Raw genomic sequence first — 21,669 nt, 5'->3', positions numbered from 1 at the left:
TTCTTCTTTTCGTTTTTTTTTTTTTTTTTTTTTTTTTTTTTTGTTTTTTTTTGCCTCGGTAACGGTTGCACGGCGTTCATGGCATGGACCTAGGATGATGATCATGACCACCACACACAGTGATACCCCACACATACACACAACCCGCAGTGAGGAAATCCAACCCGGATACACAAAATGCGGCGTTTGGGTTTGTTTCTGCATTGGGAACAGGTTGGGCGGAAATCGGGTTCTCTTGGGATCGTCATGGGATAAGGCATGCTTTTGTTTATTCTGTCTGCTATTACTCCAGGTAGATCCATTCTCTTTCCTCGGTCTTTTCGGCTTCCGGTGTTCTTCCCTGACCCGGCTTGATCTCAATTCGAGCCTCGAGGTGAGGGGTTGGAAGGGACTGGATTGGACCGGGGACTTGATATGGATTTGCGCTCATCGTCTGGTGGGAAACGAAAAGCTGCTTGTGCGCGGGCAAACCGCTGCCGCAGTTTTTTTATCGGAGGTGCTTCCAAACTCGTTGGAAGGATACGTGCCCAACTGATGCAGAGTCTTTAATGGACCAATTTCATCGACGACATGTCCATCAAACTTTTGTCCCGTTCTTTCCAGGCTTGTGACGTACTCGAGTGTTTGGTGTGTGTTGAGTCATGTCTCATTCTCTGGGAAAACAAGCAGATTCGGAGCCAGAATCTCACAACACCGAGCAAGCGATTCAGTTGGTAAGTACCTCAGTAAGATTTGGTGAGCTCGAGTCAATCATCAAAGCCCAGTACATATCTTTCATCATTTCATGGCAAAAGGAAAGCAACACACACAACCCAGACTTCATCCGTTTATTCATCGTCAACGGCCGTTACACAGACAAATGTGACATTCCCGAATCCAATCCAACCATTCTCACATTCATGCGGAAGGAATTGAAGCCAGACTTATTAGACATGAACAGAACAAGGAAAACATGTAGGAAAATAGCAGAAAGACAATAAAACAGCAAGAACAAAAAAAATGCAATCTCCAGAGTTTCACAGGAATCACCACAAACGTAAAGTATCCCCTCATCCCAACATCAACCGCAGTCATCAAATACCACCAGTCTAGACAAAACGAAAGTATATATGAACAAGAGCTTTCATCACATCGTAAACCTCAGACCCATCCAGACTTCTCAACAAAACAAGGGACCCGGCGACGCTCATCATCATGCTCATCATCATCGGAAGATTAACGGTACCGATCGTGATGGTGCCGCTTCTCATAGACAACCTCGTGCTCGACCCCGTCGCTGTCGACATACTCGACCTCGTAGCGATGGCGGTGCTCATGGTCGCGGGCGTATTTGGCATCCTCCCAGTCGCGCTGCCGGGCGATCTCGCGGGCGCGCTCGCGGCGGGCGTCGCGGATGCGGTCGGACAGGTCGATGAGGCGGACAACTTGGTCCTGAACAGGGAAAAAAGATACATGTTAGCAACGAGGGTTGTTGGTGAGAGAGGGAAAAAAGGTCTTCTTACATGAGTCAAATAATCCGTGATATAGAACGCGAACTTCTCTTCTTCGTACTCGTAGCCCATCTCCTCGATGGCCTCGCGGCAGACCAAGTCCTTGGTAATTTCCGTCCACGTATCGGCGGGGCGGCGAGCAGGGCTCTTGCCGCGGCGCTCGTCCTTGATGATCGAAACGCTCAACCGCCGCTCCTTTTCCACGGTCGACGGCACCAGGCTGCTCGAGCTCGACCGCTCGTCGCGGTCCGGGATGAACTTTGTCCTGCGCACGCCCGAGTACTTTTGCCACGTCACCTCGGCCGAGGCGCCGCCCGCGCCGTCCATGCGCACGCGCTCCGTCCCGGGGGGAACGTCGATGATGGTCCAGTCGCGGGTGGCGCCGTTGCGGGCCTCGCCCATGCGGCCGCGCGAGTCGATGGTCTTGGTGATGTACTCGGCCTCCGAGTCGGAGTCGTGGCGGTGGCTGATGATGGGGGGCGCGGCGGAGTGGGCGCGGCGGCGGCCGGCGGGGCCGCGCGAGACGCTGCGCCGCCGCTCGATGTCGACGTGCAGGTGCTTGCGGTCCGTACGGACAACGACGTCGTCGTCGTCGTAGTAGACGTCGCGGCGTGGGGGTGGGTTGCGGGAGACGGAGCGCGCGCGGTCACGGCGCACTTCGAGCTCGGTGCGGTTCCGGCTGTGGTAGATGTCGATTTCGGTCTCGCGCTGGCGGACAGGAGGAGGCGGGGAAGGAGCCCGGGCTTGAACGACACCTGGATGGAGTTAAGAGATATTCATTTCTGGCATGACTATGCTCGGGAGACGACGTACCATGATCAACATCTACGTAGTGGGTGACCACCTCCCGCTCGATCCTCGGGCCCTTGATGACCTTGGGAGGTGGTGTCGGGGACCTCTTCCTGGCCGGGCTAGGGGCGCGGTTCTTCGCAACGATACGGATGCGATCGCGCTCCCGCTCTTGGATATCAGGAGACGGCGAGCGCGAGCGCTGCACGACATAGCGGACCCTGTCGGCGGGCGGCCGACTAGTTTCCCGGACGACAGACCTCGCGCGCGGACGCTCGCGCTCGACCGTCTCCTTCTCTCGCGAAACCAGCACTAGTTCGCCTCCCCGGGGCCGTGTGTCGTCACGCAACCAGTCCGGGGCGCCGCCGCCCCGTGAGCGCCGGTCGTCGTCATCGTCGTAGTACCGGGTCGGGACCCGGCGAGTGTCTCGAATAACCTCACGTTCCTCGTACCTCGACATGGTGGCTACGACTTGTCAAACAAACGTGAACTGCCGTGTGAGTTGCCTTTGGTAGAAAGGCTAGTACCGTAAGTTAGGTAAGTAGACTTAGTTGTCCAGGCTGTGAAGGAGAGCTCAACCTTGGGAGGATGGGCAAGGAGAGCAGGATACAAGAGAACCAGAGATTGTGGTAGTAGCACCTATATTCCTGGAAGAAGATTGACAGGAGAAAAAAAAAGCGATGACGGAAGAAAGGAGCAAAGTGTAACTTCAGCCTGGCGAGAAGAGGGAGGGGCTAGACGGGAGGGAGGAGGGGTGGCTGTGACGCAGTCAGGCCGGCGGGATGGAGGGGTTGAGTGGTGCAGGTGTGCAAAACAAGGCGGGGCTCCCAATGTGACCGTGACCAACAGACCTTGGCAACCTCGTGCTTTCTCGCGGTTCTCGTGTTGTGTAGTGCGTTCTCGCTCTTCTCTGTAGTTCTTGTTTCAGGAACGAGAGTTGACGAGTTGGCGGAGGTCACAAGATTGGGGAGGCCAGTCTCAAGATATGTCTGGCATGAAGAAGGCTAAGGTGAGAGGTCATGAAACCGTGAGAGCGCTTGGACAGGACGTCGACAAGCCGAGCAGACGCATGTTGGCCAGATTGGGGACCCGGAGACGCTTGAGAGAGGAACCTGCGCTTGTTGCGCCGTGCTTGGAGCTCTCGAAACCCACATCAGGTTTCAGAGCCATGTTGTCATAGCAAAGTCAACCAATTGCCCGTAGCCTGTGCCGCAGGCCTGCTGCTCCTGGTTCGCTTCCTAAGACTAGACGCTGCGGGACTACTATGTAGTCGGTCGGCTACAGGCGCATGTACGGTCGCACAATGCAGTTGACAGCATTAGCTCGAGTGTGTTGGTTCATGCTGACAATAATAGAGCCGGAAGAACAAGGAGACTAGTACAGAGTAGACCAGCCTTGGACTCCATCGATGGGAGGAGCCGGAACTTGGGAAGCTGAGAATCGAGTGGGAGGTGGATTCATCCATCCCAGGCAGCAGCTTCTGCCATGGATGAGACGCCCGCACTGTGTAGTCTGACTAGAAAGCCAAGATATCCAGACTCAATACTGTATCCTACACTGTGGCTACATCTGCTGACCGTCGGCGATAGGGATAGGTCATGTAGCTTGTTCAGCCTCCACCTCCATCATTGCCTCTTGCTTGAAGCTATCACGAGAACGGCGGCGTTCGCTCGCTTCTACGCCGTACGCTTCTACAATGGAATGGGGGTGTCTGCAGACTTTCCAATTTCAACATGACTGGTCCAAATCCGTCATACAACATCACCTGACTTGCAGTTCTTGACAGACCTTCACCCTCTGGCGGACGACTACCATGTAGAAGCATGCTGGAACCTTCTCAAACGAACAATGGAAAAGAAATCCCGTCTCACCATATGTGCTACCCACCGCCACCACGGCTCGCCTGCGGACCGCTGCCGCGCTCGCCTCCTTGCAACCTCTTCGGCATTTACATTTCCGCTCCACAAGAAAAAAGAACGGAGACTGACTAAATCTCTGACCATCTCAACCATGGAACTAAGCGAGCAATCCAGCAAGTCTCGCTCAGAGCCTCCATGGGCTTGACGACCAAAGTGCCAAGGAGTTCCCGCCCAGCTGAGCCAGTGACGCAATGATGCATATGGTTACAAACGGCGTGTGGCCAGCAAGTTTGTACCTGGGCCAGGCCGGCAACCCACCGAACTCCGGAAAGCCGATGCCGTGCCACGCGTGCGAGGCGACCGATGCCTTGGTGCCGCCGTCACCAGACGCTGAACCCAATGACCCAATCCTGTGGACACATGGTCGGATCTGGTCAGGGCAAGCCGAATTAAGCATCGAGATCCTTCCCGCTTCCCGCTTCGGTGTGAGCTACGTAGAAGTAAAATATGTTGCATTTTCCTCCGCCAAAGCTCGCTGAACCGCAGCAGTTCTGGGTGTGGTTTATGTGCTTTTGATGCCCAAACCAACATTCACTCCCTGTAAACCTACGTCTCCGCATATCGGCATTCCCAAACACCAAGTATCTGAGGTACAGTACCCAATACATCTTTACTTGACACACAGGTGGCCCCATACCGAGTCAACTCGGAAGCGTATCCGCGAATAGCAACTGCAATACCTACATTACACCATCCCCCCATCTGCATCCCAATCTCCATTTTCTCTCTGTGGTCATCCTTGACCGATAGGATTAGTGATTAAGTCGGTCCAACTGGCCGAACAAGTCAAGCCTGTGGCTCAACAATCCCTGCCAAAGTGCAATACAAACACAGTCCCAAACGAGACACCAAATAACTAGCAACGAGTCTTCAAAGCTGGACGGGGAAAGGGGATCATGAGGCAGACGACAGACGACAGGTCGCGGGGATGCCACACGGAGACTTCACTCCGACTTGGCACCCAGAGCCTCGTCCCAGCAAGCTGTTCTCTTAAGCAGACCTAGAACGGTATGGTCATGTCAGCCAGTATCCACATCAGGTCCAAAGTTCCCAAGAGGATACTCACGCCTTCTTGCCTTTGCCCTTGGCAGCCTTACTGGGCTTGCTGTCATCCTTCTTCTCGGCAGCCCTGCGGCCCCTCTTAGGCTTGGGAGCGGGCTTCTCCCCCTCTTCATCTCCAGCAGCCTCCTGCTCCTCGGGCTCAGGCTCCTCTTGCTTCACCTCCGCCTCAATTTCAGGCTCGGGCTCCGGGGAGGGTTCCTTCTTGATCCTCTTCGCGCGGCTGGCTTTCTTTTTGGGAACCTCAGGAACGGCTTCGGTGAGGGCTTCGTTGTCGCTTGCCTCCTCTTCCTTGATGACAGCAGCTTTGGTGCCACGCATGCGACCGGTTGCTTTCTTGGGCTTTTCAGAAGCTTGCTCCTGCTCAGGCTCCTCCTCCTCGGCCTTGACCTCTTGCTCGGCAGTCTCCTGCTTCTTTCTGCCGCGCTTGGCCTTGGGCTTGGTATCACGCTCAGGCTCGGGCCCGGGCTGGGCCTCCTCAGCATCATCCTCTTGCTTCACCTCCGGGACAGTAGCAGTCGCTTTCTTCCCACGCTTGCCTTTGCCCTTAGCAGGGGTAGGCTGAGATTCCTCGGCGTCACTCTCCTCCTTCACCTCCGAGGCAGCGGCGGCCGCCTTCTTGCCACGTTTGCCCTTAACGGGAGCGGTCTTGGACTCTTCGGCGTCGCTCTCCTCCTTGACCTCCTCAGCGGCATCAGCTTTCTTCCCGCGCGTGCCCTTGCCCTTAGCAGGAGCAGCAGGCTTAGACCCCTCTGCCTCCGGCTCGGGCTTGGCCTTGGCCTTCTTCGCGCCGCGCTTGGGTTTCTTCGCAGGCGGCTCTGCCTCAGCTTCCTCGGCTTCATCGTCTTCCTCGTCGGCAGTCTTCTTGCCGCGACCACGCTTGCCTTTGCCCTTGGAAGGAGCGGGCTTGGACTCCTCGTCCTCCCCCGAAACCTCCCCCGCGGCCTGGGCTGCCTCTTTCTCGAGCCGGGCCCTCTCGGTTTTGGAGAGGTAGAGCCCTTTCTTGCCGGGCTTGCACATCTCAGGGTCCTGCAACGTGTTTGTCAATGCTCAAGTTCGCGATACCAGGATCCTGACGTAAAAAGGGCACTCACGCCATTGAAGTCCTCAAGGTCGACGTGACCCTGCGTGAGAGCCCGCTTAATCTTCTCCTGTATTTCGGGGTAAGGCCTGATGCAGTATGGGTTAGCAACACCTGCCAATGAGGCTTTGAATCAAGTCAATGTCGCCAGTGATGATGTGCACTCACTCCAGCTCCTCCCATCCGTCAATCCAGTCCCACTTTATCTGTCCATCCATAGTCGTCTTAAGCTTGGACTTCCAGTTCATGATCTGTTCTCCGGTGGTGCATCCCCTGGAGGCAGTCAGTTAACAGATGACATAAGGTGGGAAACCCTATAAAGAGGAGTATACCAGTGCCGCCAACTCCAGCTAGCATGCTCCCCAAACTCGACCCAAGTTCCCAAGCGAAGTTCGCCCTTGGCGATTTTCTTCTTTTCCTTCTTGCATCCCGTGCCGTGGCAACCAGCCCTGTTGCTGGGCGAGATTTCTGCAAGAGGTGTGTCAGCTGCGATACTCAAAAGCATATTCGTCATGAAGATTGTATCGCCTGGAGGACTTGGGAGGCTGAGAAACCCCGAGCGTGGTTCGAGCTTCGTACTCCTCCGAAGCAGCAATGGTTTGGCAAGAATTCATGAGACGAGTGAGCGGAATTGACTTACCGACGCGGTAGTCAGGCATTTTCGCGTCCAATTCCGTCAAAAATCACACCGAGGAAGAAGTGACGAATAAAGGGTTGAAGTGCGCGATGCTGAATGTCCAGGTATTCCCGTCGGACGCGACTGAGATACCGTATCTAAATTGTCGGGTCGCGCGTTTGTGGGAGAACCTGGAAGTGTCTCAATACAAATGAGAAAGAAAGGTTGATTAGAAAACAGAGAAAAATCAATTCCACGATGTGAAATCAAGTTTATCGAAGGATTTGGAAAAATTCAGGGAGCCGTTGTGATTTGTGTGAGAAGATGGAAGGTGGGTGCTGTCGGGATGGAGAGAGGGATGGAAGTTCCAAGCTTGCAGGTCGCCCGCTAAGAGCCAGTCCCGTCCCAGTGGTAGACACGCCCTGCCCAGGCTTTCACAAGGCCACTGATAACACTACCCTCGGGCTGCCCAGGACTCAACCACACACAAACACCAAAGAATCACGCCGATGGCTCATTATGTACGGTATTCATTCATTCATTAATTCATTCGTAGGTAGCCCAGGTAATACGTAAAAAATGGACTCCAAGTAAATAATACAAAACTCCGTCTCCGTCCCATCGTCAATGTCCAGTCATTTCATAATCAATAACCGAAACACACTCCTGGAAATATTCAGCCCATCCCAGCATCCTCCACCCAGCCTTACAAAAACGGACACCACCCAATATACATAGCTGCCAAATTCTTGGGGTTCACCGCCTGCTTGATCAACTCCTCGACCTGCCCTTCCACGCCCAACGGTATGCTCTCGTCCGGCAACAGCCCCCTCACCTTGCGCCGGATATTCTCCACCACGCTGGCCGGGTCGAGCCGCACCGCCTCATGCCGGCGCTTTTTCCCTTGTAAATCCAGCGTCGGGTCGTAGATGAACGCCTCCAGAATCGACATGAGCGTCTCCTCCTGCTGCCGCAGCACCCGCAGCGTCAACTCGCTGCAGTGCCGGAACGGGCCCTCGTACCCGTAGATGCCCATGGCGGCGACCATGTTGTGCGTGAGGCGGAAGGGCACGCGCTCGGGCAGCGTGAAGGTGAGGCCCTTGTCGAACAGGCAGTTGAAGTCGACGTGGAACACGCCGCCGTTGCCCTCCTCGAGGAGCACGTTCTCGCCGTGCCGGTCGCCGAGACCCAGGATCGTGCCGACCATGCTCATGACGGCACAGGAGCGCGCCCAGCGCAACCGGGCCGCGAACCACGCCGACGGGTTCGGGAACTGCGCCGTGAACCATGACGGCAGCACGGGAGGGAACTGGCTGAGCACTTCTTCCGTGAAGATGCGCGTGTTGGCGTCCGACTGGGCCGCCAGTTTCATGAGCCGCGCGATGTCGTTGTAATTCGGCACAATGTTGTACTGGGTCTTGTAGATGTTGAGAAGGATGTCGCGGAGCGTCTTGAGGCCATCCACCCACTCGATGATGCCGCATTCCTCGTTGAGCGGGGTGACGGCGTATGTGCGCACGTACAGCTGGCGCCGGCTCGCCTCGGCGTCGCGTTTCAGTGAGCGGTTGATGAGCCCGTTGAACTCCATCAAACGCTGGTCCGTCCTCAGGTCATCCTTGGGCTTGATCAGCAGGCCGTACAGCTTTCCGTCGGAGCCCCGCGCCGTCAACTTGCGCGGCTTGGCCAGAGATCCCAGCACAAGCACATGGTCCAGGAAACCCTCGATGGTGATGACGTCGCGCGAGAAGGCCTTGTGCTTGCGCACGTTGTCCGTCAGCGTCGGGAGGGTTGCTGTGAGGCACGCCTCGACAGGCACCACCAGGGGGCAGGGAGTGCACTTCTTGTTGAACCCGAGGTCGCGCTCCAGGTGGCACACAGTTGAGCGGTTGCTCTGGAAGTAGCCGTTGTTGCAGGCCACCAGGAGCTGTTCGGCGAGCTTCGTACCCTTGTGAATCAACATCCGTACGTCGAACCCGCCCTTGTTCAGTGAGCGCACAGAGTTCAGGATCCTGGCATTCTTTTGCGCCCGGTCGTGCGATACCTTATGCCCCGTCAGAAGCGGGAAAAGGCACCAGATCGCCTGGAGCGGATGCGCTTCCACCACCTTCATGATCATCTGCTCCAAGATGTTGAACACCTCCAGGTTGGGGTGTCCAATTCTCGCCACAATCTGCGGCAGAACCGTGTACCAGATATACGCCGGCAAACGCCCAATGTTCTTGGTGAATTGCTTGCAGAGTTCGCGGAGTATCATCCTTCTGCGCTCGGCCAACTCTCGCGACAGCGATACCTTGCCTTCGGGCGGCTTATCGACCTGGGCGCCGAGCTCGAGGAACAGCGTCAGGATTCGCGGCAACGTTTGTGACAAGTACTTGGTCCCGAAATTGAGTGACCGTAGGTAGTTCTCGATGACGAGCTTGGCCGTCTCGCCTGTGAGGTACTCGTCCGACTGGTCATCCGGGCTGAGAGCCTTCTCTGACTCGAGGACCTTTTTGTAATGCCGCCCGAGGTAGTAATGAGTCTTCTCCCACTGCGGATCGATCTTGGCCGCCAGCTGGAACTTGGACCGGAGAGCACTGGCATGCGTCTGGCCCGTCGAGTCGAGCCACTTGGCCAGGAGGAGATGGGCTCTCGCCGTCAGCTGGGCGCGCTGTGCTTCGGGGCCCTTGCTAGATGACGGCGGGACGGCGATGTTGACAGAGTTGTCGCTGATGAACGAGTTGGTCGAGATGGCCAGCTGCAGAGTCTGAATTGCCTTGCGATGGTGGCCGTCCTTGTAAAGCAACCTGGCGTTCTCAATGAGCGCAGAACCATCACCGAGCTGCTGGGCATGGAGCACGGCGTTGAAGGACTGGTGCATGGATCCGGATTTCCTGGCCAGCTTCGCGCTGGCGAGCCATTGCGACGAGATCTCTTCGTTGCCGAATTTTGGCCTGGAAAAAAAGGGTCAGCCAATGTTCACAAACAACCCGATCTAAATAGATGCAAACGCACCTCATCAACTCCATCGCCGCCCTCCGAATCCCGAGAAGATACTGCTTGTCGCTGACGTACGCTCCCAGAACCTCCAACCGCCGATGGAGCGTCCTGAGAACCGCTTGGGGATCGCCGTCCGTCCTCGTCTTCTCGTCTGCGATCATCTCCAGCTCGCTCAGGACGTGACATTTGAGCATAGCATCGTGAGACGCGCGGAGCGACGAGGTTGTGGAATACGTCATGGAGCTGGCCACCTTCTCGCGAAGCATGCGGATGTGTTCCTTAAACTGGTCCACGTTTCCGTCCCGGAGGCAGAGCAGCGCCTGTCCGACGCCGAGGTTGAAGACTTCGGAGACGTCTCCCGCGTTGTACATGCGCAGGTACTTCTCGAGCGTCTGCCACCGGCCCGTGGCCCACGATGCCTCCACGGCGAACGGAGCGATCCTGTTGACCGTATTGACCGTCATGCCTTCAACGTAGTTGAACAATACATCTAAAATGCGAAGATCAGCATCATTATCATCACGCCTTCCAAGAGAGAAAAGTTCAACCTACCATGCTGACCAGACTCCTTCAAACAAGTCAACAGATCTGTCTGAATGTCCGGATCATCGGGACACTCCGCAAGGCGAATCTCATACCACGTCTGCGCCGCAGTCCAGCGGCCCGCCTTGCGGTGGTTGAGCGCCTGCTGGTCAAGTGTGACATGCTGCAGGTGCGCCGAGACGCCCTCCAAGCCATCCGGATCGTCAACCTGGGTGTAAATATACTGCAGCGATTGCAGAAGCCGATCGTTCTCCTCCTTATCAGCCTCCTTCTCTCGACGCTTGACATGCGGCTCGAGGAAGAACAGCGCACGCGCATACTCGTTGCAGTCGACGGCTCGCTGCGAGATGAGCTCCGGATCCAGAGAGCCGATCAAACCCTCCACCCATCGCATCCATTTCTGGTCTCTGTCTCTGAGCCCTGGCTGCGATCGTTTAACCTGTAGCCAGCGCATGCAGTAGTCGATGATGCGGAACACAGCCTGGTAGAAATGCTTGGCCTCTTCCTTCTCGACGTATGAGGCCGTCTCGGGGGGTTGGTACTTGATTATGGCCGCCAATTCCGCCGAGATCTTGTTCCTGAACTCGTCCTTATCCTCCTGGCCCACGACGACGTGGAGAACCGCATAGGGCAGGAGGAACTCGGCCACAGAGAGGTCCTTAACCTTGATCAACCGGCAAAGCGGCTCAAAAATAGCTTCACTAAACATATTTTGGCCGTGCCGGAGGAGGTCAAAGACGAGGGTCTTGAGCCAGAACGCGTAGGACCGTCCTGGTTTGAACACAGGATATTCGGTCTTTTGCGGCGGCATGGGTGCGACGATGAACCGGGACGATAGGAACGGTGCGAGCACCTCGCGCGTTGCGTCCGAAAAAGCCAGCCACTTCTTGTAGATGGCCTCGTGTTCGCGTTTGCCTTGCTCGGTACATGCAAACTTGAAATCTGTCCTCTCGAGCAGCTCCTGCATTGCATATGACAGGAACCCCAGGAACTTGGTGTCCGTGGTTGAAAGGAAAGCCTTCACCAGGACATTCTCCAGGATGAAGGCGACAAAGTCGGTCGTCTCGGATGCGTCCTCAAAGTTCTTGACCACCACAAACTGCTTCTCCTCCCGCACTGTCTCGATGCGGTTGGAATCCAAGCAGCCGATGAGGCCGATCGCCTGGGCGCAGAGGCGGGCGAGGTCGGGCCAGGCGTTGTACTTTGCCAAGCAGTCGAGCAGGGCGCGGACAAGCCTGGCAACCACCGGATCGGGGTGCTCGCTGATTGCCGAAGTCTGGAGGTAATCCTGGTTGTCCTCCAGGTACGCGTTGAGCTCGACCAGGGCCTGCTCGACGACGCCTGAGTTCTCATGACTCAAGCGTTGAGCGAACACGGCAAGCGTGTCTCTGTTGTCCAGTGGTTTCTTGAGACCCTCGAGTCTGTCACACACGGACGCCAAGTCAGGAACGTGCCTGAGAGATGGTAGCCTGTTGGCGTACAGCTTCAAGGTTGCGTCGTAGTTCCTGAACAACGTTTCTACCAGGTTCAAAGCCTTCTCCTTGGTCGCCAGGTCAAAGTCTTTCCAATAGTACCCGATTATGAAGAAGGTGGTCTCAATCAGAGCCTCCACGTCTGCTTCTTCCATGTGGGTAAGCATGGCTTCCCAGCAGGAGAAGGCAGCGGCGCGGAGGTCGTTGGACCCCAGTGCCGAGATAAGGCAAGCCGAAATCTGAGGCCGTGCGATGCTCACATGGTCTTTGCAGATGCGAATCATCTCCTCCATGGCACCCAAGGCTCGTTTCTGCTCCGAGACTGGCGGCCGGAGGAGCCATGGGTCTGTGATGACTTCGCTCAGCTGGGCCGTCAGACCGAGCGCATACTGCTGAAGCCACCGACCGACGATGCTGCTGCTGGACTTTTTACCTCGCTTGTCCTTTTGATCGCCATGGAGAAGGGTGGCCATGATCGTCAACGCCGTCCGTACCCTCGCCTTGCGCGTCTCATTGCCTTCGGCGCCAGCCTTAAAAAGTTCGAGGGCGATGCTGATGGGATCTGTCCGCAGCAGATCCGCCAGGCTGAAGTTTTCCACCCTTTCTGAGACGTGACCTAGCAGGGACATGGCGTGGGCGGGAATGTCTGGAGCGTCTTGCAAGAGCAAAAGGGCAAGAATTGACGGGAGGTTGGTCGTGTCCATGCACGCCTCCCACGTTTCGGAGTCCCCCCGAGCTTCCGCGATCTTCTTGATCACATCGCGCTTCTTCGTCAGGACGAGCCAGGGAAGCGCGTGCTTCTGCAGTCGCAACAAGAGGTCCGGCACACTGATTTGCATCAGGTCGGCAACCAGACGCGCGGTCTGAGGTTTCGACACCAAGTCCTTCACGACAGAAAACGCGAGGCTCGCCCAAAAAGGCTGGAAGAGCTGCGCCGGGGTCTCGCCCCGGAACTCAGCCAGGTTCAGGATTTCGTTGAAGGCAAATCCAGACACCATCATGCTGCGATGTCCGAGATACTCGACGAGTTTCAAGACGACCAGGTTCAGCTCATCTGCGGATACGGCTTTTCCCACCTGGGCCCAAGCCATGATACACGTCTCGTGCAGGCTTGGGGCCTCCTTCTCGGATAGGGATTTCAACAGGCCGAGTACAGTGCTCCTGTTCTTTTTGAGGACCTCGGGACTGAAGCCCGGCACGGCCGGCTCTGCAACGAAGACAGCGAGCGCCCGACCTGCGGCAATACGTAGCTCTCGGATCGAGCTCTGCAGGGACTGGAGACACCACTGTCCTGGGCCCGACTTCTCCAAATCCCAAAACTCGCTGTTGGTAGAGTGTCGAACGATGCGTCGGAGGGCTATCATGGCAACCACACGAGCCCGTCTCCTTTCCAGAAAGCTTGGGAGCTTGATGATGCTGCTGAACATGGACATTCCCACGACCTTTGCCTCGGGCTGGCCCGGTTTCGAAGGCAGGGTGCTTGGTTTTCCATCGGAGCAAAAAGTACACTGGAATGGCATCGTCGATGACTCGTTCTGAACGTTCAGCATGCCATCTGCTGCGCACAGGATACGGGAACTGAGATCGATGAGCAGGCACTGGTCCTCCTCGGACATGTGGGGGAACTGCTTTCTATAGTTCCGGTCAGTGCCTCCTGTCATCACGTACATCCTTGCGACTGCGAACTTACATAGCCCTCGGTTCCAACTCGTCCACCGGGCTAGACAGATTAGCACCGACCACGCGACAGATCCGGCTCGCCAGGTCGAGTAGGGGCGACATGGCTTCATCCTCAGCATCAGAGTCCAGCTTCCTGCGCTTTCCGGCCCTTACCCCCACCTTATCGAGCTCGAGCCGGTCCATCAACCTTTGGACTTGCAGGCGGAGCTTGGCATCTGCGAACATGGCCGGCTCTAAATCCTGAGCGGGCTTTTCGTGTGGGCTTGTGATCACCTGCCTGAGGAGATGAACGGCTCTCTACGCGGTGTGTCAGCCAAAGGTTCGGTGATGAATTCCTGATTTAGATTGAGAGAACCCTACCCAAATATCTGTTCCCTCCCGGACAATGGGATTTTCGGCAACTAGCCGGTGGGTGAGCTGATCAAGGGCAGATGCGACCAGGCGAGATATCGGAGCGTGATCCGCCGATGCGTGGGCAAGTTGGACCAGGGCGAAATTGAATATTTGTCTGAGAGACGCTCCATCCTCGTCATCAGCGAGGAGTGCATCAGGATGATTCAGAAACGCAGCGCAGACCAAAGCCAAAACAGTGTTGGTCTTCTGAGCAACAACCAGATTCTGGCTAGACGACTCTGCGTAAGAAGTCGCCAGATCAACAGCTATTTGGAGAGCCGTTGCCAGACCAGGAGTGCCCAAGGGCGTCGGCCAAGTCACAGCAACAGAGCTCAAGAAAGGCAGAATATCCAGGAGCCAGACAAGATGCTGACTGTAAAAACATGACGTCGGCGTATCCTCCCGTTCCGCCACCACCCCCTTTATTATGGACGCCATGCCTAGTGCGTGCCGAAGCACATGCTCCTCGTCTGTAATCGCAAACGTGCACCCTTTCGGTGGGCCATTTGGCAACCCTTCGAGGAGGGCTTTTGGGGGCAGCTTGAGGTCGATCAGTTGGGTCCCCGAAGTAGAGCTCGACTTGAAATGCGCAACAATAGCTGTCACAGATCCCGGGTTGTCAGCCAACCATGCGCCATGTCCAAAACCTCCAGTAACACCACAGATCTCTCTCACTTACCACTCAGGTTCGCACGGAAATACTCCATAACGGACTTTCCCAGTTCCCACAACGCCGGGGTGCCTGCAGCCAACCTCAGCACATACCGGCACAGGTCCTCGATCTCTGCCGATATCGTCAAACACCTCCGATGGCCCAACATGCGCAACAACCTGGGCAAGATCCAAACCCACAACGGCTCTGGGCCCCTCCCAAGAAACGTCTTCCCGTCGGTCGTACATGCCAGTACCGTGGGTGTTTCCTTGATGGTCACCCTCAGAAAGTTCACCGCCTTCAGGGCATCCGTCCTGAGGCGGTCGCGGTCCGCAAAGGCGTCGTCGAGGCGTAGGTTGTCGAGGAACACTCCTCCGCAGACATAGATGAGCAGGTGGTTATGCTCAACACGTTCGGCGTCCGTCTTGAGGCATGAGGGGTCGTTCTTGACGCGCTCGATAGCGGCGAAGAGGCGTTTGAGCTCGGTTGTTTCGTCCGGGCGCGAGGATTTCTGGGCGGAGGGCGAGATGGTCTCGACAAGCTGCGCGGCGAGAGTTGAGGGAGGCGCCGCGTTTGCAGCATCAGCGACAGAAGCGGCTGTCAGCTGGGCCTGTTGGCCGAGACGGCCGTGTTTTGGTGGTAGTTCTGATGCCATTTGCTGCTCACATCGTCGAGGAAGCAATTGGGAGCAAAGGGTGCCGATGACGGCCGATGCAAGTTGTTCAAGGTGGAAGACACGAAGTCATGAAAGAGAAAGTTTGAGACGCGCTTCGCGGGGCCAATCCAAGAACGCAGAGGCACGAGTGCACGTGAGCAATTTGAGACGCAAAGGCATCCAACAACCCTAACCCTTCGACCCCAGGCTTTCCCAGGGCTCAGAGGAAAAGCAAATCTCCCAAGGACACTTCAAGCAACAACGAGCTTAGAGGGCAGGCAAGTATTTTTGGTCATAGAGACGATGGCATTCAGGAGTTTCATATTAGTACTAGTCTCAGGCAGAGGCTCTGTCATCGTCCATGGTTCATTCTTTGGAAAGCGGAACAGCCATCCTGGCATGACCAACCTCATTCTCCTCAATTCTATCTGCTGTATCCCTTGATATTCTCCCAGAGCCCAATTATGCACTGCTCAGCAGCTTCTCAACCGCCCACTTGACTGAAAAGTTCCTCAGGTCCGAGTAGTGCTGCCCAACGCCGACGAACAAGACAGGGACGTTGGTAGCATGGACAATGCTGACCAGCGTTCCCACCATGTCACCCACCGTATCGCATTTGGAGATGATAAAACCATCCAGCGACCTGCCAGCACCGAACGCGGCATTGAAGTTGCGGGCCTGAGCCACCGAGTCTGTGCCGACTAGCGCCTCGCCAACCATGAGAATCTTGTCCGGCTGAGCAAACTTGGCAAACTTCTCCAGCGACGACATCAGGCGCTGGTCGTTGTGGCGACGGCCGGCGGTGTCGATCAGCACGACATCGAAGTCCTCCTGCGTGGCAAACGCCACGGCATCCTTGGCCACGGCGGCGGCGTCCTTGCCATAGCCCTTCTGGTACAGCTCAACGCGCCCGCCCTCGCGGGCCGTCAGCTCCTTGAGGTTGCGCACATGAACGGCCAGCTGCTCGACAGCGCCTGAACGGAAGGTGTCGCCGGCGGCGATGAGGACCTTATACTTGTTCTGCAGAAGGAAGTAGCAGATTTTGGAGAGGTTGGTGGACTTGCCCACGCCGTTGACGCCGACGATGGAGATGACATAGGGGCGGCGTTTGCGCAGCGAGGTGGCAGGAGGCGAGGTGATAGCGTCAATCTCACGCAGGAGGTCGAGTGACGATGTCGGGGTGAGCATCTTGGTCAGGGATGCCTCCATGGCTTTCTGTATCCTCGCGTTGATGCCTGGCGCAACGTTAGATCCTCTCGCGTTCTTCGCATATTCTTCGAGACTGGATGGAAACTTACTCTCAAAACTTCCTGTCTTGACACCAATCAACTCCTTCTCCACACCCTCGCAAAGCCGCAGGGCAGCCTCGCGCGCGACGTTCTTCTTGAGGAGGTGCTCCTCCATCCCCTTCATGGCCTTTTCAAGGTCCTCCTTGGTCAGCACCTTGCCGCCAACCACATTCCTGAACAACCCCCCAATAGCACCGAGACTCGAACCGAGAAGGCCGGTAGACGACTCGGTCTTGGCCTCAGCAGCCTTCTTCTTCGCCTCGGCATCAGCAAGGATGGAATGAACCTCGTCTCCCAAGTCTTTGAGCACGAATTTCCCCTTAGTCCTTGAGCCCCAAGTAGACGCGTCCACCTCTTCAACGGCACCTGGCCTGGCCCCCTCAGCTTCGCTCTCACTAGTCACGGCTGGAGCGGAGTAATCCAGCTGGACGTCCTCGCTCTCATCCACCAGTCCGTCAGCATCCCATTTCCTCCCCTTCTTCACCGACTTGCCCTGCTTTCCCTTCTTCACGGTTGCCTCGTCTCCAGACGAGACCGGCGCAGAGTTGCCGTTCTGGAGCTTCCTCGCCCGCCTCGACATCCTGCCTCCCGGGCCTTGCTTGGCGGCAAGCAGGTGTCCCGTGCTTGGAGTAGCCGGCCGCGAAACATTGGGACTCGGAACCGGGCTCGACTCGGGAGACGATGTGGTCTGAACCTTTTCGATGTGGACGGACGGCACGGGGGGCGGTTCGTGAGCGGCTTCTTTTGCGTATGCGCGCCCTTCAGATTTGGCGCTGCCCTGCTCCAGCTCCTGCAGTTGGTGATCAAAGTACTCGTCGAACTTGATGCACTCAATGATGGTGGTGTTGGGCTTCTTGAGCTGGTCCCCATAGAGGCTGACAAAGATGGCCTTGATGTTGTCGACGAGCTTGTCGATCCAGGGCAGGTGGAGGAGGGATCGATAGACGGCAACGAAGATGATTCCGAGCTCCTTGCTGAAGGTCCATCGCAGGCTGTGCTGATCGTGTTTGTAAGGGGGGTTCACGGCGGCGGAGGCACCATCCTTTGCGCCGGCGACGGTGGCCTTCTCCTCGATGAAGACGTCTGAGATGAAACTGTTGACGACGGAGGGGTTGACGGCGGCGTAAGTCCTCGACCACAGGACCACGCCCGAGGTGCTGATGATTTCAAATGCGTCCAGCATTTTGAATATGGGTCGCGCGACGACGATGGATCGACTGCGACCTGGTCTGGACGAGAGGGGATTGGTATGTTGTTGGTTCTGAAGATGCAAAACCCAAAGTTTCCAAGGCAAGTCGCAATTCTGTCCCAAGACGCCCCCCTGTTGAAGCCAAGTCAACGCCTGGAACCCAGCGGGACGGCGCCGCCGATACGCGGCCCGTCTTTGACCCATGAGAATTGCGATTGCTCATTGGCTCCGTGCTGTAAGAATGACCCACCCGCGTCACTCGAGCTGGGCAGGAGCTGGCGCAACTTGGCTTGTTCAGGGGACCAGCAGAAACACATGTCCAGAACTTGGAAAAAGATCCCGCGCAGCACCACACAGCAACGACATCATCACGGCCCCCATCCCGACAAACCTCGTTGCATTCAACCACCTCCTTCTGTGCGCCCTCGAATACGCGGCCCCGCTCCGATCTACTGGACATCGACCTGATTGAACAACCCAAACCTCCTCCGCTGTCGATAGACGACCCGCCGCCGCCCACCATGCAGCGCGCAACCTACGGCCGCACCCCTCCTCTCCACCATCCCGTGCCCCAGCACGTCTCGACCGTCCCTCAGCTCCGTTCCCCGCCACCGCCAACATCACAACCGCATGGCGGCTACGATGGCAGCCCATACCCGCAGCAGCCGCCAGTGGGCGCCCAGTCCGGTGTCCACAACATGTTCGGCCCCTATGGGAACTTCATCAACGACCCGGCCGCCCAGTTGGCCACTCAGTTCGGCCAGACGGCCTTCCGTCAGGGTCAGGAGTATATCGAGCAGAATGTGAGCTGCCTAGCCGGCCACCCGTTAGCAACTCGGATTCCAAGCATGCTAACATGCCTCCTTTGCTTCCCAGGTCAACCGCTTCGTCAACGTCTCAGCGCTTAAACACTACTTCATCGTCACCAACTCCTACGTAATAAACAAGCTCTTCCTCGTCCTCTTCCCCTGGCGGCATAAGCCGTGGACGCGGCGGCAGGCGACGGGCCCCAACGGCCAGGACGCCTGGTATCTCCCGCCGCGCGATGACATCAACAGCCCGGACATGTACATCCCCGTCATGTCTTTGGTGACGTACATCTTCCTGCAGGCGCTCATCTCCGGTCTGAAGGGCCAGTTCCAGCCCGAGCTGTTTGGCTACATTGCGACCATCGCCCTGGTGGCGGTGGTGGTTGAGATTCTTGGCCTCAAGCTCGGATGCTATCTCTTGAGTATCTCCAACGAGTCGCAGCTTCTGGATCTGGTGGCCTACTCGGGCTACAAGTTTGTGGGTGTCATTGTCACCATCAGCGTGGCTGAGATTGTCAATGGCGGCAAGGGCACGGGCGGCTGGATCGGGTGGGCCGTGTTTATCTACACGTTCCTGGCCAACTCTCTGTTCTTGGTAAGTGATTGCCCAGCGGTATCGACATGGGAAAGGAGTCGTGTGGTATCTAATATGTCATCCAGATGCGCTCACTCAAGTACGTGCTCTTGCCGGAGAATAATAACGATAGCCGGGGGCCGATGCAGACCATGCACCCCCTGGATTCGCGGGCCAAGAGGAACCAACGCACCCAGTTCCTCTTTTTCTACTCATATCCCGTCCAGCTCTTCTTCATGTGGCTCCTCTGCCGGTCATAGATGGCTTGTTTTCGGATTTCGTTTTAGGCAAGGGGAGATGGAGGCAATCTCAGTGCCGCAGACCCGTGGACATGGAACGCGACCATGCGATGAGGGTCTGGGGAAGGGGACGGCACGGTTGGCTTGGCAAGCGATCGCAATGTTTGGGTGTGTTGGCGTGTAATACCACCTCACTGTCGTAAAAATAAAGCTTTACGTTTCTTGGGATGCTGATAATGTGATAATGATATCCGGTTCCCGTCCCCTGGATGTGTGTGGGCTCCTCTAGTTTTCTTTGGCTTTGTCTCTCCTCTGTCCCCCAGGCAACGTACACCCGCGTACGGGTCTTCGTCCATATCGTCCATCTTCCATGCCTATCTTTTCGAGTCCAAAATCTATTCTCCTCATGCCAGGCAGTGAGACACGCACCTAAAGATAAAAAGATACAACGGAGCAAAATCAAGACGGCTGTAATGTGGGGGGTTCAGAGTGGGCCCTCTAACTAACCTGCATCCTGCAACTCGGCTGCAGTCGATCCGCTGGCGCCCAAAATGTCCACGCGAGACTTATAAACACCACACCCTCCCAGCTCGCCTGGCCGGAACTGCATTTTTCGCTTTTCATTTCCCGCCAGGCGCTGTTGGATCCAGAGTGTTGGCAGTTGAGATATTTATTTTCCTTCTTGAAAAACAAAATAACAATTAACTCACCATGGCGTCGCCTATCGTAAACGCCACGGTGCAAGCCACCATACTCTCCATCATCTCCAACCTCCTCGCCCAAGCCATCACGGCTCACCAGTCCAATGTAAACCTCCCACAAAAATTCCCTCTCAACAAGCAATCTAGCCTACCTTAGGTACTGACAACCCCCCTCACTCCCAGACCCCGCTCAAAATCGACTGGATCACCGTCTTCCAATACTCCTTCTTCGCCCTCATCTCCACGCCTCCCAACTTCCGCTGGCAGGGCTACCTGGAATCCACCTGGCCCGCTTTCCCCTCCTCCTCGTCCTCCTCCTCTAAGCAAAACGGCAGCAGCGAAAAAGACAAGTCAACTAGTACCCCCAAGCTCAGCTGGCCAAACACCCTCAAAAAGCTCCTCCTCGACCAAACCCTCGGCTGCGCCCTCAACAACCTCGCCTTCGGTCTGTATATCCACTCCTTCCGCCAGGCCGCTGCTCACCATTACTCTTCTTCCTCTTCCTCTTCTTCCTCCGCACCAGCTTCAGTCCTCGCAGACTTCCTCCGCCCCAGCGCCGTCAGCTGGGATCAGACCTGGGCCCAAGCCTGCGCCGACCTGTTGCCTCTGATGACGGCCAGCTGGAAGTTCTGGCCGTGGGTCGCGCTCGGCAACTTTGTCTTCTTGACGAGCATCGAGGCCCGGACCCTGGCGGGCGCCCTGGCGGGGTTGGCGTGGGGGGTGTATTTGAGCTTGGCCACGGCGGCGGCGTGAAGGGAGAAGAAGGAGCTGGTTGTGTGTTTGTCTCTCTGGTTGGGTGATTGAGGGAGGGAAATGATGGTGTGGTGATGGGTGTCGAGTTTGCTTTAGTTGCGTGTCTGTGTGTGTGTGGTTGGCTTTCACTGCTGGTGTTTGGAGCGGCTCTCTGGCTTTCCCTGGGAACGAAGATGAAGATTTTCTTTCCCAATGTATATACCTGGTTACCGAGGTATTTCTGAATCAAATTCTGGGGCGAAATGTGAGTACCAGAAGAACCTGAGCTTGTGTCCTCGAGCCTGCGTCGAGTTGGTATGAGACGAGAGTCAAACATGTTAACGTATTGGCTTGGGTACAAGGACTTGTGGTCAGTTCCCTTTCAGAATCAGGTATCTTCTTCATGGAACATTACTATGTCATATCCCACTGATTCATGATTTACAGCCATTACGAACTCTTGTGTCTATCTCGAAAGGAAGAAATCGATGCAGGGTGCCACTACCCGGAGCATAAGTACAGTGCTACCGGTATATCAACTGTTTGAGCCGAGACGCACTGAACAAGGAGAGGAGTGAAACCTGCTACACAATACAGATGAAGAATGAAACTTGCACGCTGACATTCAACCGGTTCCTTCAATTCAAGTTTGACCAAATAAAGGATGATATAGGTACCGCTTTATCATTCCCTGCCTAGATAATCCATATTGCATCACCGCAATTCCACATCTCCATCCCGACAACAAATGGGCCCTAAACTACTAGTTAACCCAACAAGGACTAAAAATGACACGGGGCAGATCATG

At 56.3% G+C, this 21,669-nt stretch overlaps 8 protein-coding genes across 8 annotated transcripts; 3 read left to right on the top strand and 5 right to left on the bottom strand.

Annotated features, from left to right (window-relative positions):
* Positions 1-847: 847 nt before the first annotated feature.
* On the bottom strand, positions 848-1,193 carry VTJ04DRAFT_7513 (uncharacterized protein; the record flags this gene model as incomplete). The annotated part of the gene is made up of 2 exons (XM_069365849.1): positions 848-1,048; positions 1,095-1,193. The coding sequence occupies 2 exons, from the start codon at positions 1,191-1,193 to the stop codon at positions 848-850; spliced, it is 300 nt and encodes a 99-aa protein (XP_069216842.1).
* A 22-nt stretch (positions 1,194-1,215) lies between these two features.
* Positions 1,216-2,739, bottom strand: VTJ04DRAFT_7512 (uncharacterized protein; the record flags this gene model as incomplete). The annotated part of the gene is made up of 3 exons (XM_069365848.1): positions 1,216-1,431; positions 1,503-2,245; positions 2,304-2,739. 3 exons carry the CDS (start codon positions 2,737-2,739, stop codon positions 1,216-1,218), a joined length of 1,395 nt encoding a protein of 464 aa, XP_069216841.1.
* A 1,650-nt stretch (positions 2,740-4,389) lies between these two features.
* VTJ04DRAFT_7511 (uncharacterized protein) lies at positions 4,390-4,677 on the top strand (the record flags this gene model as incomplete). Its single annotated transcript, XM_069365847.1, has 1 exon — positions 4,390-4,677. One exon carries the CDS (start codon positions 4,390-4,392, stop codon positions 4,675-4,677), a length of 288 nt encoding a protein of 95 aa, XP_069216840.1.
* A 511-nt stretch (positions 4,678-5,188) lies between these two features.
* On the bottom strand, positions 5,189-6,997 carry VTJ04DRAFT_7510 (uncharacterized protein; the record flags this gene model as incomplete). Its single annotated transcript, XM_069365846.1, has 6 exons — positions 5,189-5,198; positions 5,265-6,286; positions 6,352-6,427; positions 6,507-6,611; positions 6,671-6,806; positions 6,979-6,997. The coding sequence occupies 6 exons, from the start codon at positions 6,995-6,997 to the stop codon at positions 5,189-5,191; spliced, it is 1,368 nt and encodes a 455-aa protein (XP_069216839.1).
* A 663-nt stretch (positions 6,998-7,660) lies between these two features.
* Positions 7,661-15,328, bottom strand: VTJ04DRAFT_7509 (uncharacterized protein; the record flags this gene model as incomplete). Its single annotated transcript, XM_069365844.1, has 6 exons — positions 7,661-9,887; positions 9,949-10,423; positions 10,486-13,580; positions 13,639-13,925; positions 13,989-14,620; positions 14,701-15,328. The coding sequence occupies 6 exons, from the start codon at positions 15,326-15,328 to the stop codon at positions 7,661-7,663; spliced, it is 7,344 nt and encodes a 2,447-aa protein (XP_069216838.1).
* A 462-nt stretch (positions 15,329-15,790) lies between these two features.
* VTJ04DRAFT_7508 (uncharacterized protein) lies at positions 15,791-17,800 on the bottom strand (the record flags this gene model as incomplete). The annotated part of the gene is made up of 2 exons (XM_069365843.1): positions 15,791-16,563; positions 16,627-17,800. 2 exons carry the CDS (start codon positions 17,798-17,800, stop codon positions 15,791-15,793), a joined length of 1,947 nt encoding a protein of 648 aa, XP_069216837.1.
* A 527-nt stretch (positions 17,801-18,327) lies between these two features.
* On the top strand, positions 18,328-19,449 carry VTJ04DRAFT_7507 (uncharacterized protein; the record flags this gene model as incomplete). Its single annotated transcript, XM_069365842.1, has 3 exons — positions 18,328-18,609; positions 18,683-19,210; positions 19,276-19,449. 3 exons carry the CDS (start codon positions 18,328-18,330, stop codon positions 19,447-19,449), a joined length of 984 nt encoding a protein of 327 aa, XP_069216836.1.
* Positions 19,450-20,139: 690 nt separating this feature from the next.
* Positions 20,140-20,882, top strand: VTJ04DRAFT_7506 (uncharacterized protein; the record flags this gene model as incomplete). The annotated part of the gene is made up of 2 exons (XM_069365841.1): positions 20,140-20,235; positions 20,313-20,882. 2 exons carry the CDS (start codon positions 20,140-20,142, stop codon positions 20,880-20,882), a joined length of 666 nt encoding a protein of 221 aa, XP_069216835.1.
* Positions 20,883-21,669: the final 787 nt, after the last annotated feature.

The sequence above is a fragment of the Mycothermus thermophilus genome, assembly GCF_041956435.1.
Source record: "Mycothermus thermophilus strain CBS 625.91 unplaced genomic scaffold VTJ04scaffold_5, whole genome shotgun sequence".
NCBI classification, from domain to species: domain Eukaryota; kingdom Fungi; phylum Ascomycota; class Sordariomycetes; order Sordariales; family Chaetomiaceae; genus Mycothermus; species Mycothermus thermophilus.
This window is presented reverse-complemented; position numbering and strand designations above follow the sequence as displayed.